This window comes from Lissotriton vulgaris, chromosome 1_1, assembly GCF_964263255.1.
Source record: "Lissotriton vulgaris chromosome 1_1, aLisVul1.2, whole genome shotgun sequence".
Classification (NCBI taxonomy): Eukaryota; Metazoa; Chordata; class Amphibia; order Caudata; family Salamandridae; genus Lissotriton; species Lissotriton vulgaris.
Window position 1 is genome coordinate 120,212,835 of NC_141685.1, and position 17,873 is coordinate 120,230,707.

General features: G+C 46.3%; 1 protein-coding gene across 1 annotated transcript in view; it reads left to right on the forward strand.

The window, feature by feature from the left end:
- LOC147737710 (uncharacterized) overlaps positions 1-17,873 on the forward strand; it is a gene marked incomplete at its 5' end in the record, with an annotated part of 334,361 nt that overhangs the window by 182,953 nt on the left and 133,535 nt on the right. The window contains 1 exon segment of the mRNA XM_086924964.1: positions 17,209-17,503. Coding sequence (XP_086781090.1) covers positions 17,209-17,503 — 295 coding nt within the window.

Below are 17,873 nucleotides of genomic sequence, written 5' to 3' on the forward strand. Positions count from 1 at the left end.
ACCAAGTGTTGTGTCATGTGCTTATCTAGGTTCCTGATCGATACTGTGACCTTATGCCCCTATTCGGCTATAAAGCCCCTTTTTCCCTATATTGGCATAACCGTTCAAGTGCGATTTTCTGAAAAGTCATCTCTGGCCTCACACGAGCAGAGCCACAGAGCCACATTCCAGCATGACTCTCTGCTACTTCCTTTGCGACCAATTAGTGCAATGACAGAGCAGCAGTCACTATCTGATATTCCTAGATAACACTCCGAGTTCTTCAACAAGATAAAAACTTAGCAAACCTGGAAATCCCCGCTTGCTATGTTTTGATTAGTAATGGAACTCTAATGAGCAACTGATAACTATCACTTCCTAGTGACATCTTTAATTGACGTCTTATGTCCAGCAAACTTGCGTCAAACCCGGCACCTGTCAGGTATAAATATTACCAACGTTGCCTTAAGCAATGAGCGAACATGTTGCTGATGCCAGCTGCCTGCATGACCCCGTGTTGGTAAAAACTAGCACTCTGTCGCTGCAGCCTGCTATCCTGTGGTGGTGAAGCTACTGATTACCATTATCGCCGCTACAGCGCGACCTATGGTGCAGTACGCTTGAGGAGCCGTGCAGCCGTCCTCTGCGAAGACATCCAGCCCAGCTGCCCGCGGACGCTGTCACCCCTCCTTCCTCGACGCGCTGAGAGAAGCCGCTGCCTTTCTCGTGCAGAGAAATCCAGTCCCGGCGCTTCCAGTTTACCCTCGCAGGTGACTGGGATATCGAGAGAGACCCCTGAAGGAGATACCAATCCTCCATCATTCTATTCAGAGGTATGGTGTTGACTAAACCCTTAGACGAGAATTCTTGAAACAAACCTTGGCAAAACCAACTTAACTTAAACTACTTACTTACTCCCCTTCTCACGTGTTAGGCTTAGGTCAGGCACACTGGGGTAGGCTTAGTTAGAAGCACCAGTTGAGTATGTTAGCCTAATGTATATATGACTGTATATATGTTTTATTACTTTTAAACCATTGTATGGCTAAGAAACCATATCAATGCTTTTACAGTTCTATTTTGCTATTCTTATCTTACTGTACGTACTTTTTATAATAACAGTTATTGCAATTGTGGCAATACATTTCTCTTGTACGAGAAGAAAGACTGTTCAATAAATGTTAACCCTTTATTGATACACGCCCGTCTCTCTATTCTCTACATCTCGTGAAAGTAAACTGCACTAGACTGACTGAGTGAAATCTATGTCTATTGTTTCACACGACCCTAGAGATCGACTCTTGATCTGAGGAGCAAAGTTGTCATGTTGCACGGTTGTTGGAAAGCTGAATCCCTTCTTGTCTGTGCCAAGGAAGCTGATCACTTCCTATGCAGAGAAGAAAGTTTCCAGTGACCTCTGAGCTAGTTGGTAACACAACCCAATTAAGTTTAGCATAGTCAGTGGAGGCCTGGAATATAAGCAGTTCCACGTCGATACTACTGTTTATGTTATTCCAATGCGCAGGGCCTAGTGGGAAACTAGGAACTACACTACATGGCGCCCAAACGTTTGGTAAGGCGATAAACTAACGTAAGACTTGTAGAGTAACTCAGTCGTGCATATTTCACACCCCTTTCTCCCGTAAATACTCCAATAGACGTCTGGAGTGGGTGAAAGGTTAAAATCCGCCCGACCTTAGTAGGAAGAGATTCCTATGTAAAGCTCTGGTTTATTCAACGTTGAAGGATACAGTGTTCCAAAATATTGTGCATCTAATCTTTGTCTCCTTGGAGACCTACTCTGCAAACCTGCATTTTTTGAAATGTCAGTAGAAAACAACGGCACCACTGGGGCCGCAGTAGATGCGACTCAGCAAGGTCCCGAATACACAGACCCGGGTGCTATTATCATCCCGGTCCAGTTAAGAAGATCTATAACTTTAAAACTTATAGAAAACGGACTGCCACCTCAAGGTGGTACAGTAATTTTCGTGATAGAGGCTCACGAGTATCGGCAGACAGAGGTATTCTATTCATGGATAAACTTTCCAGCGGTAAACGCTATAACACAAGAGTTTCACTATTACAAAATAGAGGAACCTCCGGATGAGTACGCCCCTTTCGAGGAGGTTGAAATTCCACTTAAATTTCAAGAGCACCTGCTCTGGTTTAATGGCGCCCTAAAACACAATGATCACATTACCAGGCTCGGTCCACTAGGTAGACCAGGAGCCACGTGGCCGGTTCTAGCCAGCTACACACCACATCCTGACATTATAAAAATGTCCAGAGAAGAGCTGTTAGTACAGCTAAACACATTAATAAAAATACATAGGCAATTAGTCCAATATGTAATACGGACTGCAACAGTCCAGCCAGCTGTTAATTCACACCAGCTGACCCCTCATCAGGGGAACACAAATAAAATTACACCACAGAACATACAGTCATGTCTTGGTAAAACACCCGTAAAACGGGAACAAATTCCTTTCTGGTTAGCCCAGAAAATCACTCAAATAGAGGCAGTATTTCCTGATACTACCCCTATTGAGAAACACAGAATCTTGACCATCTGCCTTCCTATGGGAATCGCACCACACGTGGAGGACTGCGACACTTGGGGTACAGTCTTTGCTTCCATTTACACAAAAACACACGGTGTTCCGTCTATGGCGGTAATACCAGACGTGCTAAAACAGATTCAAAATGAATTCGGTCCAGAACCAGCTTTAAATCTAGGTATGAAATTACTGAAAGACTTCAAGCAGGTCACGGCTATATTATTAGCCAATGTAAAGGGAGAAGCAGCATCTGTGGCGATTCGCCAGAAGTTGAGGGAAACAGATATAAAAGATCCTGTTGAGCTTGCAAAAATCATAGAAAAATGCTATGAAGAATTAGGTAGAGACAGCTTGGGTGGAAAACCAGTTAAGCCCCAACTGCTCGAAAATCCAGAAAAATTATTTATTAAAAATAATTTAAACACTCCTAAAAAGAGCTGGGATGGAAATAAACAATCCACTCCCAAGGAAAAAGTTTTCCAGTCCAGAGGAAGGTCTCCTCGACGGAGGGAAAGAACTCCGACTCGAGAACGCCAGTCTCCCCAACGGGAGCCCTCTGAGAAAAGATATAACCTTAGAAATAGGGATAATATAAAAAAACCTGATAGATATCAAAGTATTGATACACGTCCCTCTCGATCTTTTCCACAGAATTCGGAAAGAAGAGGACGGTCAGACCCAGGAGAGCACACCAAGTCCAAAGACAAGGAACCTGCTCAAAATAAGAAATCTCAATTTCAGAAAAAGAAGGTAGCCAGTATTAGAGTAATCAACCATGCCGAGAATACTGAGGACACAGTTGAAAAATGGGGAGTGGGCACTGACAATGTTGGACAGTGCAGCAGAAATCAGTATAGCACGCAAGAACTTGATGAGTCATCTGGAGACAGTGGACACGAATGAATACATTCAGGTTGAAACTGCCGACGCCAGGCTTAGCGAGCCCCATAAAATATACGAAATAACATTGCGTATAGAGGGTGATAAGACTAGGAAAATTAAGGGTCTATTTTGGGATAAGCTCTCAAAAGGCTATGATATTCTGTTAGCTGAAAAAGATTGGCCCCCAGAGTTTGTCAGGGAGTGCCCTCGTGGCGAAGAGGTAATTATGCCTGCCTTCTCGAATCACATACCGATTCACAAAAAATACACATATGCAAGGAAATGGGCTGTAGCCCAGGCACCTGCATTGTATAAAAATCACGTAGGATGGGATGAGGATTCTACGCCTCACAAAATCCAACTAAAAAGTGAACCAACTGCCCAACGGCAGTATCCCATAAAGCAAGAAGCTAAAAAACAGGTCAGGGAGATCTTAGATCAACTTGAGTACCAGGGGGTGATTGAAACATGCACCTCTCAAATGAACAATCCTTTGTTTCCTGTCTCCAAGCCTGACAATTCATATCGTCTAGTTTTGGACTACAGACACCTTAATACATGTTGCAAAACTTTTGCAGTACAAAACTCGCATAGTGCAGCCCTAATGAATAACATAGTTAGGAAAAAATACAAAACAACATTAGACATTTCTAATGGTTTCTTTTGTCAAAACATTGCACCAGAAAGCAGATACTTGACCGCTTTCTCCGCATTTGGGTCACAGAAGAAATTCTGTCGTCTCCCACAAGGGTTCAAGAACAGCCCAGGACTATTCTCAGCTAGGGTAACAGAGTTACTACAAATCTATGATGATGAAGCATTATCTTACGTAGATGATATTTATCTCACAGACGACGACTTGGATACTCACTTGAAAAGAGTGAACACCATTATACTTGGGTTCGCAGCAGAGGGTTACAAATTCAACTTTAAAAAGTCTCGAATTGCCCATCTGACAGTACTGTTTTTAGGGTACGAATTATCAAGTGAAGGAAAAAGCCTAGCGGACAACTTCTTAGAGAAGTGCGCTGTACTCCAAGCTCCAAAAACGCTGAAGAATTTACAATCAATACTAGGTTTTCTGAATTTCGGAAGAACTTACATTCTAAATTACGCAGAGAGGGTTAAACCTCTCTACGAACTAATAAAACCTGATTTAAAACAAATCAATTGGACTCAAAAACACACAGAAATTTTGAGATCACTGCAAACAGACATGTTAGCAAAAACTAAATTAGATACACGTGACAACACGATCGATCTTGTAATCCGAGTCATCCCAGGAAGATGCGGATTCACGTACCTAACCTCTAATGAGGGAGAAAAGGTACCAATTTCAATTAAGTCTCACTTGTACACACAAGCAGAAAAAACATTCAGTCGCACAGAAAAAACTGTGAACGCAGTGCAAATCGCATTAGCAAATGAAAGAGAACTAGCACACGGCAAACGGATTAATATCCTTACAGCGGAATCCGCCTTCGAAGCGCTATTCAGCCCAGTAAACCTGCCTACAGTGTCACTGGATCCAAAATGGATACAGTGCATAGATTCTCTAGGAGCGGAAGACGTGAAATACTATTTCGCCCCGCAATACAAAGAACTGAATGATTTAGAATATGAAGAAGAATATCCTCTGCCAATCGAAATTCTGCCTCTCCCACAATACGCATGTATAATCTATACAGATAGCTTTGTACAGCATTTTAATGTAGAGAGTAAATCCTACAATGCAGCATGTGCGATCATTAAAGGTCGTTGGCTGTGCGGTAAATTCAGACCGAAAGTAACAAAAACTGAATCTGTAAAGTACTGTTCGGTTCAAAGAACTGAAATCAGATCTTTAAAGATGGCGCTCGAAAATGCAGAACGCGAATTCCCCACACTTATCGTGTGCGATTCTCATTTTTGCGTCAATTCTTACAACAATAAACTGCAGAGTTGGATCGAAAACGACTACAAAGATGACACAGGTGCCACAATAAAGCATAAATTGCTTTGGGAACAAGTAGCTCTTTTTCACAAAGAACTACAAAAGACTCACGTGATTCACGCACAGAGTCTTCAACGTGATGGCGTTCACGTTGCAGGGAATTCATTGGCTAATACAGCCACCGCGGAAGCAACTAACCCGGCTTCCGTAGCCACAAAAAAGCGTACAGATAAGTATATAGACGGGGAAACCATGCTAGCAGTAAAAACGACCGTAAAAGGCGACTGTGCAGCACTACCCGTAAACTATCCACTCAATTATGCATACATAATCGATGCAAACTCCGTTCCTTTTGCTCGAATCCCTGGAGTGGGGGATAGAGTAATTCCAAACAGGAGCAGGAGGGGCTTCCTCCTACTGGAAGCACACATGGGGTTGGGTCTGAAACACCAAACAATCAAAGCCTCTCTGAAAGAATTGCAATCAGAGTACTGGTGGCCAGGAATGAGTATAGATATTCAATGTTTTGCTCAAAATTGTGAAGACTGCAATAGAGATCGCAGTAATGAACAGGCCAGAGTAGTTTCAGGATCCCTACTAGACAGCATAAGGCGGTCTATCTGCGCAATCAAAGAAGAGAAGCGCGTCCCAGTGTACACAGTTTAGACGAAAAGCACTTAAAAAATGAGGCCTCCAGCGCTCGGCTGACGCTAGAACGGTTATAAAAGATTTGCGAGTCCATATCGGCATATACGCAATTACCACGTTCCATTCTGACCAGGGTCCTGCTTTCAGCTCTCGAGCCTATAAGGAGGCCATGGCCAGCATGGGAATTGGGTTGCGGTATTCTTGTCCGTCGCATCCCGAAGGGAATAGTGTGGTAGAAAGAAAAAACCGTGACATAAAGCAATCTATAACAGCGAAGGTATTAGGTTCAGGCGCTGGGTGGGTCAAACATTTAATAAGTGTCCAGACTAGTCTTAACAACATGCCAAGAAATTCTCTAAAAGGTTTCAGCCCATACGAACTATTGTTCGGAATAAGAATGAACGTTCAGGACCTCGATAGTCAGATGTCAGTGGTACAAGAAGAAACAAAGCAGTTTGAAGTAAAAGACCGTTTGGCTGTTTTACAGGAACTGAATGAAACAAGAAAATCATTAAGCAACATAAAGTTAAAGCAACAGCCAAGTACCACTGACGAGGCACCACCCGCAACAGCCCCAGCAAGGCCTGTCTGGATTCCAAAGATTGGGGATCTAGTCAGAGAAAAGATCGCGGTTAAGAAGGAATTTGGGCCTTCTTACAGAAAAGCAGTACCTGTCTTGGCAGTCACCGGAACAAGATCAGTTGTGCTACCGCCCCTTGCTGGTAAAAAGGAGAACAGAGTCGTGTCCATCGATCTGGTAAAACCACAAGCATGTGGCCTATAATCAACAGTAGGCCCAGTGGACTCCCAAGAAACAACAGAATACCCAAACTTGCAACAATCCAAGAGGTTCAAACTGAAAGACTAATCACATTCGATCAGCCTGCAGTGCACAATGAAGGACTATGCAATAATGCCATGGAACTCGTGCCTCTTGAAACACAGATTGAAACAGTTCGTCAAGAAACAACACCAGTCTACAATGATGTGGCATCAGAAAGTGCTACCGAGAGACAGATTGAAAAAACAATCCCATCAATTGACAGAACTGCCTCTGGTTATTTCATCAACTTCGACAACTTCTCTGAAGATTTAAATGACCACGAAGTGATGCCAGAAACAAAAAAAACTTTTAAAGAAAAAGCAACGGAACTCTTTCATCAACTGAAGGAAATCTACCTAATTTCCCCTTGGCTAGAGTTCTGGTTCGGTCTAGGTGTATTTTTCCTCCTGCTTTGGCTCATCATGGTACTGTGTTTGGGAAAATTCATTGAGGGAAAATATATTACAATGGACACAGCAAGTCAGAACATCAACCTAGTCCTGAAACCACACAGATCATCCCACGTGAAGAAAAGAGAACTGTCAACAGTAAATGTCACAGCAATTCCAATACCTGGTGGGGTAGTATGGGAGAAAACAGACTATGAGATCTATGGTCCGGTCGAAATCCTGAAGTATCCTCATCAACTAAAGGTTTCCTTAAGTGACTTTTTGACACCAAGTACATTCTCTGATGATTGGGACTTTAACAGTATTAATGACATGATGTCTGATTTAGTAATGTCAGCTAGATTCACAGATCATGATTATTTACAAGGTTCATCTAGTTATGAGCAGTTATTCTGTTACACCCACTATGGGGATCATTACTTGCATAAATCTGCACAGCCTAGAAATGTTTTTATGTATAATCAATGGGAACATTGTTCTACACCACCTAAAAGCAGTTCTAAAGCATTTTTTGAGAAATTCAAATACTTCTCAGGGTTTAACACCAGTGATGCAGAAACGTTTTATTATAAACTGTTAGATAAAACAGGCATGAAAACAATGCTGACAAATTCTAAATTGATATATTCAGAAGCATTTTATGACAAAATGATGACATTTGGTTTTGATTATTGGAAAAATAATATTGAAACGAAATCAATTTGGGGTACAAAAGATTGGCAGGTGCAAGGCATAGAAGCACTGTTTAGAACCTGCATGATACCAGAACAAATGTTATTTTTAAATGACACTGTACACCAAACATCTTGTCTTGGCCTAGCCAAGAACAAAGACCTGAAAACACCGTCTATACCAAAGCCAATACCTGAAAATGCAACAGCTGATATTGAGTTAGACGTGTCACAAATTTTACATTTCAACAGAACAAATCCTGATTGGAAAAAGTGGTTAATCTGGCCTACAGACACAAATAGCTGTCAAGATAGATTCCTGAATAAAACACAGGGTTTAAAAATGACCAGATTAGACCCTAGATATTCCCAGAGACAACATCCAGGAATTATAACAACATACAGTGTAGGGAAACTCTGCCTTGAATGGCTAACTACATCCACACTGGCTGAAATTAAGCAACACTTGTCTTTATTAAAAGATGGTGCTGATTTGCGCGACTTCATTCTTGGACCACGCAAACAGCGTCAAAAGCGTTTCATAGCGACCAGTATCTATGCAGCTTACAACGAGGCTTGGAAAGTAAAGCAAATTGAAACTGCTGAAAAAATACGAGAAATTGATCGTATTAATTTGGAAAAATCACTTTCTGTAGTAGACAATGGGTTAATGACTCTGTCTTCCAGAATATATTCTTTGGACAATATTGTATCCTCTGCCTTTGATGTGATAGACAGAGATTTGCTAATGTTACAACATGGCCAGTCTCAATTACGCTCTATTATAGAATTAGGCTGGACGCTGCAAAATCTTCGTTCAGGCTATGTGCCTTGGCGTCTGATAAACACAACGTCATTATTTTCCATTTTTAACCTTACTGATAAACAGATCAGTTTGGCACAGAAAGGAGCAGACTATACAATCTTGAGCATCGAGAAACTCGAGAGATTACCATTGACAATGTCAGAGAGCCCTGTCATTGAATGGATAATACACGGAATTATCACAATTCCGATAACAACTTTCCGCTTTAAAAAGTGCCTTGAATACATACCTGCTGGCCAGTATGAACAATTGGGTAAGGGATATGTTAAATCCGAATGGAAATTACCGTACACTCATTCTTGCTATAGTGACAGCGACAAAAATGTATTTTTTAGTGGTGACAACTGTAAACACTCACTAAGCGGTATACTTTTGTGTCAGGGTATTAATTTACACGGAGCATGTGATGGAAATTCAAACAACCTTTCATGCCACCAGCTAGTCACACCTGCAACTCAGATAGAGCCCTTCTTTATGCAACTCGCAAACGGGAGTTACATTCTAAGAACGGATCACAGGTGCTGTGGCCTCGCGCCCGGAAAAAGTTATCTAGTACAAGTAACGTCCATGGTCAAATGTTGCATGCAAGCATTGTTCCCGAGCGGGCCTCCAGACATAGTGACTCCCCTCTGGCCTCGTCTGAATCTCTATTCTATACGAATTGATACATTAAGCAAAATGAAATCTGTACTTTTACAGACAACAGTGCCTATAACGTCATCTAAAGAGACGTATGATCTTCTAGTCGCAAGGACGGCTACTGAGGTCCATGACCTTTTATCAACAAATTGCCCCGTGCATTTCGTACAAATGCTCGACCAACTCCTTAACATGTCTAGTGCTACAAGCATCCCAGGCATATTTAAGACAGTCTTTACGGGACTGCTGACACCCTTCCAGGCAATTTTGGGAATCTTTCCTAATTTTGTGCACTCCATCTTTGGTGGTATTCCACTATTTTTTGGACTCATCGCAGGGATTCTATTTTTGACCCTCCTGCTACGTTATGGCAAGCCTCGGCTCAGACATAGCTCCCATGGGAATGGAAGAAACAATCCTAGCAATGCGCTACAGGGACAGGATAACTAACGTCCTCGGATTGGCCAGGCTGAGAGATCTAAATATGACCTGGTTCCTTTCATTCAGACCAATATGGCAAAATTGCATTTTACCTGTGCTACGGTGTATGCTTTGCGGCGATGAATGCGTGTTGGACATCTGTCTTTCACTTCCATCAGCAGTACCAATGGACGTCGATACTTTGCTCAGTCCAATAACGGCTCACGCATTGTGTTGTCCCCAGCGGCTACCAATCCTGATGACGGCATTCGTGGAGACTCCTGTACTACAGCCAAGTGGTAACAGTGGAGCGAGTGACAAAAGCAACATCATCCAGGTACAACGTTCTGTGAGCAGGGCTGGTCCTGTCTTCGATGACAGCAATCATTCTCACACCTGCCAAGTTACAGCGCTATCTAATTTGGTTGAACTATCACCTGATTTTGTAGACCAATTCTTTGCGAGCCTGTCTGATACGATGTTCTCACCCACAGAGAAACAATAACTTTTGAAAAGCTTTCCGACACACGGCGTTCCCATGAACTCTGAATTCGGCCTTCAGTTTTGATCAACATAAAACTGCCAGGAGCTTTGGTAAACTGATTTTTCTTTGAATTGGACAATTTTTAATATTGACCCTTTCCTTTTGGCACGAACAATTCTTTGCTTAACGTAAAAACTATTCTTAGAGAACAGAAGCTTCACACTTCTATTTCTAAAAAACACATCTAGAGACATAACAACATAACACCAGCCTCTAGCACACATATTATTACAATGCATTTTTATGTGATGATTTATCTCGCATTTCTTCTGTCAGAGATACTTCATGTGTAATTCTTTATGCATAAACGTTCATTGATTTCATATGCAATAATTTTTGAATGATTACTATGCTTTTAAAACTACGTACAGTACCTAATTTCCATGTATTACAAGTACGCCTATTTTGAATGCATTTATGTATTTTGGGGTGGGCTATGTTACACAATGTTACACATGCATCTAATTGCTTAGTTTTAGTAATTTTGATGGACATGAATTCGTGGAGTGGGTGTCATGTGCTTATCTAGGTTCCTGATCGATACTGTGACCTTATGCCCCTATTCGGCTATAAAGCCCCTTTTTCCCTATATTGGCATAACCGTTCAAGTGCGATTTTCTGAAAAGTCATCTCTGGCCTCACACGAGCAGAGCCACAGAGCCACATTCCAGCATGACTCTCTGCTACTTCCTTTGCGACCAATTAGTGCAATGACAGAGCAGCAGTCACTATCTGATATTCCTAGATAACACTCCGAGTTCTTCAACAAGATAAAAACTTAGCAAACCTGGAAATCCCCGCTTGCTATGTTTTGATTAGTAATGGAACTCTAATGAGCAACTGATAACTATCACTTCCTAGTGACATCTTTAATTGACGTCTTATGTCCAGCAAACTTGCGTCAAACCCGGCACCTGTCAGGTATAAATATTACCAACGTTGCCTTAAGCAATGAGCGAACATGTTGCTGATGCCAGCTGCCTGCATGACCCCGTGTTGGTAAAAACTAGCACTCTGTCGCTGCAGCCTGCTATCCTGTGGTGGTGAAGCTACTGATTACCATTATCGCCGCTACAGCGCGACCTATGGTGCAGTACGCTTGAGGAGCCGTGCAGCCGTCCTCTGCGAAGACATCCAGCCCAGCTGCCCGCGGACGCTGTCACCCCTCCTTCCTCGACGCGCTGAGAGAAGCCGCTGCCTTTCTCGTGCAGAGAAATCCAGTCCCGGCGCTTCCAGTTTACCCTCGCAGGTGACTGGGATATCGAGAGAGACCCCTGAAGGAGATACCAATCCTCCATCATTCTATTCAGAGGTATGGTGTTGACTAAACCCTTAGACGAGAATTCTTGAAACAAACCTTGGCAAAACCAACTTAACTTAAACTACTTACTTACTCCCCTTCTCACGTGTTAGGCTTAGGTCAGGCACACTGGGGTAGGCTTAGTTAGAAGCACCAGTTGAGTATGTTAGCCTAATGTATATATGACTGTATATATGTTTTATTACTTTTAAACCATTGTATGGCTAAGAAACCATATCAATGCTTTTACAGTTCTATTTTGCTATTCTTATCTTACTGTACGTACTTTTTATAATAACAGTTATTGCAATTGTGGCAATACATTTCTCTTGTACGAGAAGAAAGACTGTTCAATAAATGTTAACCCTTTATTGATACACGCCCGTCTCTCTATTCTCTACATCTCGTGAGAGTAAACTGCACTAGACTGACTGAGTGAAATCTATGTCTATTGTTTCACACGACCCTAGAGATCGACTCTTGATCTGAGGAGCAAAGTTGTCATGTTGCACGGTTGTTGGAAAGCTGAATCCCTTCTTGTCTGTGCCAAGGAAGCTGATCACTTCCTATGCAGAGAAGAAAGTTTCCAGTGACCTCTGAGCTAGTTGGTAACACAACCCAATTAAGTTTAGCATAGTCAGTGGAGGCCTGGAATATAAGCAGTTCCACGTCGATACTACTGTTTATGTTATTCCAATGCGCAGGGCCTAGTGGGAAACTAGGAACTACACTACAGTTGGTTGGGCTGGATGAGTTCAGTGCCGCCTACCTGGATGACATCGCAGTGTTCAGTGTCACATGGGAAGAACATCTGTGCCACCTCTGGGAAGTGTTGCTGGCCCTGCGCAAGGCAGGCCTCACGATCAAGGCGAGTAAGTGCCAGATCAGGCAGGGTTCCGTGGTGTACTTGGGGCACCAAGTTGGGAGCGGCCAGGTGGCACCCCTTCAGCTCAACATTGAAACCCTCCTGGCTTGGGATACCCCCAAAACCCAGACAGAGGTGAGGACCTTCCTAGGACTCACCGGGCACTACAGGAGGTTTGTCAAAGGGTATGGCAACATTGTTGCACCCTTGACACCTGTCAGAAAGCTTTTGAGACCCTGAAAACTGTTTTTTGCCCGGCGCCCGTGCTCCTGGAACCCAACTTCTCCAAAGAGTTCCTTGTGCAGACAGATGCTTCAGGGCATGGTGTAGGGGCTGTTCTCTCACAGGTGACTGAGGAGGGCTTTGACCCACCTGTAGCCTTCATCAGTTGGAGGTTACTTCCACAGGAACAGAGGTGGAGTGCAATTGAGCGTGATGCTTTCGCTGTGGTCTTGGCACTGAAGAAGCTGAGACCATACCTGTTTGGGACTCACTTCCAGGTTCAGACAGACCACAGGCCCCTCAGATGGTTGATGCAAATGAGGGGTGAGAATCGAAAGTTGTTGAGGTGGTCCATTTCACTACAGGGTATGGATTTCACGGTGGAAAATCGCCCTGGCACAGATCACGCCAATGCTGACGGTCTGTCCAGATTTTTTTGCCTTAGTGATGAGAACTACCCTGGGGTAGGGTAGTTTTCCCCACAGCTGGAGGGGACACGTGTTAGACCTGGCACCATTGGCGTGGGTCTCCCTTCCACTTTTTGCTGATGTGCCTTATGTGTTTTGCTGGTGTTAGCTGCTCAGAGCACTGTGCCATTGCCAATCAGTGTCACAGTGCAAGTGCTCCATGTATAAAATGCATATATTGATTGGATTCCATGATTGGATTATTTGTTTTACTGTCAGTCGACCAGTAAAGTGCACCAGGAGTGCCAAGCGCTTGTAAATACAAATGCTGCTAGTGGGCCTGCAGCACTGGTTGCGCCACCCACAGAAGCAGCTGTGTAAAATGTGTCTAAGGTCTGCCATTGCAGAACCTGCGTGCAGTCTGGTACTGTCATGCTGACTGGGCAAGTGCACCTACTTGCCAGTCCCTAAACCTTCCCTTAACTTCATATTAGTCACCCCTATGGTAGGCCCAAGGGCAGGGAGCATTGTAAGCATAAGGAAGGACAAGCCCTGATAAGTGTGGCATGTCCTAATACTGAATCACAGCCATTTTCGTTTTTTACTATTGCAAGGCTACCTGTTCTCATAGGCCAGAATGGGCTGTTAGAATTGTTACATTCTATGATCCTAACAGACTCAGGGAACATGGTAGAAATTCGAGTTTATTATGCCTGAACTCAGAATAATAAAATACATCTTTCAGTTAAGTTTATTTTAATGTTCTGTGTTTGCAAATACCACTTTTAGAAAGTTAGAATTTGCTTGGCTAACCATTTCAGCCCGCCTCTGCTCTGATGTGTATCTGCTGTCTGCTTTCTGTGGGTGACAGGGCTGGAGAATTCCAGGAGACAGGCTGGGCAGCCAGGTGGCGAATAGAGAGATTACATCCAGATGGGTGGGAGGAGTGCACCTAGACTATGAATAGGGCTGTGCTCTACCACCACAATGCTGGCTCCACCTCCTGTGGAGCGTCTGATATCTCTGCCCTGCACCCTGAAAGAAGAAGTCAGAAGCATGTCCACAAAGTGCTCAAGAACTGGACTGAACTAGGCACCCGGCCTGAAAGAACAAAAGATTTGTGGTTTAAATATTGGAGCCCTGCTCCTACGAAATCAGATCCTGCTTGAACCAAGAAGAACCTCTGCCCAACAAGAAGGAACTGGGAAAGCTGCAAGGAGGAGTACTGTCCCTGAACTGGGGGATCGGCCTGCAGTGGTTGCCTTGCTGCGAGAGGAGAGGAAGAGACTAAAGAGACTTTTATCAACTTGTGTTTTTAACAATCTCCAAGGGCTTGTGGGTGAGCTTGCCCCCTGAACGGAGTCCCAGGAATATTGGACTCATACTGCCTCAAACAGAGCCGCTGGACATTGCCAAGATTTACCCTGCCGCTGGAGCCGCAATCTGAGTGCGACTCGTACCCCCCTGTTCACTTTGAAGTCTGTGCCCGGCCACCCCGCACCGCGTGACTCCGCTCCCAATTCGAGCCATAGCTCGCACCGTCCAAGAAGGGCCACCCGCACTCCGCTTCACCCTCCTCCATTCGAGCCGGACTGACTCGCCGCACTCCTACTGCTGGACACAGGAATCTGAGTGCACCGAAAAGGCTAAGTACGGCCCGTTCGCTCGCAGCATACCGTCCGCCTTGCACTGCTCTAGTGAGATCCCCCGGCAGCCCCGCACTCGAAGAGTATGGCCCGTACGTTTGCCATGTACCAGCTGCCTTGTACCGCGCTGCTTCGCATCGAAAAGGCATCCCCGCTCTGAGGCACGACGCGCATCGCGCCTCCCACAGTGAATGCCGGAAAACTAGCATTGTCCGCCTCGCTCCTCGGGGCCCCTGCACTATGCCTCTCACAAGATGCCTACAGCCAGCCGGGGTCCGCACCGCAGTGGGGCCGCCAATGTCCCTGGTTTGCCTTCACTCCTGCCAGTGCCTCGTCCTCGTCGGATGCATTTCAAGGAAAACTGTACGCCTCGCACTGTGACTGTATGCGCGCCGGACCTGAATGTCCGTGACGCTGATTTTTAACTCTTGCCAGATATGATCATCCCAGAGAGAGCCGCACAGGCAGCGCGAAGCGCATGGAACTTAAACTACGCATTTGTAAAGGACTCTCATTTGCTTTAATCCAAGATCGCCGCCATCCGGGCCTGGGAACCCCCGGTCACCCAGACAGAAGTCCGAGCCTTCCTGGGGTTCACCGGATACTACCGGCGCTTCGTGAAGGACTATGGCAGCATTGTGGGGCCCCGCACAGAACTAACGTCAAAAAAGCACCCCCCGAAGGTACACAGGACCCCCGAGTGTCAGGCCGCCTTTGAGACCCTCAAGACACCCGTGCTCCAAGCTCCCGACTACAGCCGGGAATTCGTGGTACGGACCGATGCCTCCGATCACGGCATCGGAGCCGTTCTCTCCCAAATCAATGCAGAGGGAATTGACCAGCCGGTAGCCTTCATCAGCCGACGTCTGCTGGCCCGAGAACAGTGCTGGAGCACCATTGAGAGAGAGGCCTTCGCCGGGGTATGGGCCCTCAAGAAGCTCCGACCCTACCTCTTCGGCACCCACTTCCGGGTACAAACGGACCACCGACCTCTGCAATGGCTGATGCAGATGCAAGGGGAGAATCCGAAGCTGTTGCGTTGGTCCATCTCCCTGCAAGGGATGGACTTCACTGTGGAACATCGCCCAGGCAACGACCACGCCAATGCCGACGGCCTGTCCCGCTTCTTCCGCCTCGGCGAGAAGAATACCCAAGGAGATGGGTGACTCTCCCTGCCTTCAGCTGGGGGGGAAGCATGTTGGACCCGGCCTCGTGACGTGGCCCGACCCCTCCCGCATGGCGGGTCCCGGACTACCGTTACCCGTGTTCCCCGGACAAGAGCCACACCTTCCGCCCTCCGGGCTACCCCAGCTATTCCCCGATGGAACTCAAACTCATGTTCGCAACCTTCTCGGCTGGCCCGGACCCCTTTTCCCGGACCACCGCCATCTTGGACCCTCCACGACCAGGCCTCGTGGCCTAGGGTCGACCTAAGCCTCAGGCCCAGCCAGGCCCCGACATCGAGGCACCACCATCCACCCAGGGGGTAAAGAGACCACTTGGCGAGTCAATGGGAGAAGGAGTGTCGATGGCTCCAATCTGCCTGGTTTCGATCGCCCCCAGCCTCCCTGGGCGCTGGCTCCACCCCCCTGCTGAGTGTCTGGTCTCCCTCATCCCGGACCCCCCGACCACCAAGTGCGAGGGTCCGGACATTAAAGGGCACCAGACCTATAACTGGGGCAGCTCCAGAGCAGGAAGCCAGTTGTATCCTGGAGTCGAGAGACACCGAGACGAACTCATCCTTGGAAGCCTGCTGGCGCTGCCGCGGCTCCTCTTCGTGAACCATCTTTGAAGGCCTGCTGGCACTGCCGCGGCTCATCCTCGTGAACTATACTTGAAGGCCTGCTGACGCTGACGCGGCTCATCCTCGTGAACCATCTTTGAAGGCCTGCTGGCGCTGCTGCGGCTCATCCTCGTGAACCATCTTCGAAGGCCTGCTGGCGCTGCCGCGGCTCATCCTCGTGAACTATCCTTGAAGGCCTGCTGGCGCTGCCGCGGCTCATCTCCGTGAACTATCTTTGAAGGCCTGCTGGCGCTGCTGCGGCTCATCTTCGTGAACCATCCTTGAAGGCCTGCTGGCGCTGCCGCGGCTCATCTTCGTGCACCATCCTTGAGGGCCTGCTGGCGCTGCCGCAGCCCCTACTAGAGAATCCTCCAGCTCGAGGATTGAGAGCTGACCACCCGAGACCCCTGTACCAGACCGGTACCGAGACTGTCCCGCTACCCCCTTTCCACAGAGACTAGAATTGCAGGGATCCCAGTATCCTGCTCTTTCTGTAATGTTCCGATAACCTGCCTAAGAATACTGATAAAAGTGTTGAGAACCTATCTTTGTGTGGTGTCCATCTGTGGGGGGGTGGTTGCCCGTCCGTACGATCTGAGGAGAGGACCCTCGCCAGGAGGCCTCTCCCCCTTGCTCGGCCGACCCTCAGGTTTCCCGTCTAACATGGTGGATCCACCAGACAGCCTTATCGAGGTGCCGGGAGTCCTGTCGCCAGAGAAGTTGGTGGACAGGGCGCATGAAGTGGAGATGGCAAGAATAAAAGGACAAATGGAAATGGAAAAGCAAAGATTGGCAATGGAAGGACAGAAGCTCCAGTTGGAGCACGAAATGGAGATTAAAGAATTGGAGCTGAAAGCCAAAAGTTTGGACGTAGCTCCTGGTGGCAGCGCAAACCCAGTGCAGGTAGAGTCAAGGGAGTACATGCCTAAAGATGTAGTGAAGGAGTATTTTAAGGGGGATGACATAGGACAGTGGTTCTGAGCATACGAGGTAGCCATGTCCTCCCACCGGGTCCCTGAGAAGGATTGGGGAGCGGGGTTGTGGGGGAGATTCCTTAGTGAAGGACAGGACACCCTGTTAGACCTACCCTCTGAAGTACACCATTCCTACCCCCACTTGAGAGAGGCCCTGATGACCAGGTTTGGGTTAACTCCTGAGATGTACCGACAAAGATTCGGGCAGTGTGTTAAACTTCCTAGGGAGACGTATGTGGATTATGTGAGTTTTTTTGCAGAGCACTGGATGGTTGGGTGAAGGGTGAGGAAGATTGCTGAGGAGGCGGGCCACTGGCTCTGCACCAGGGTCCACAAGGGT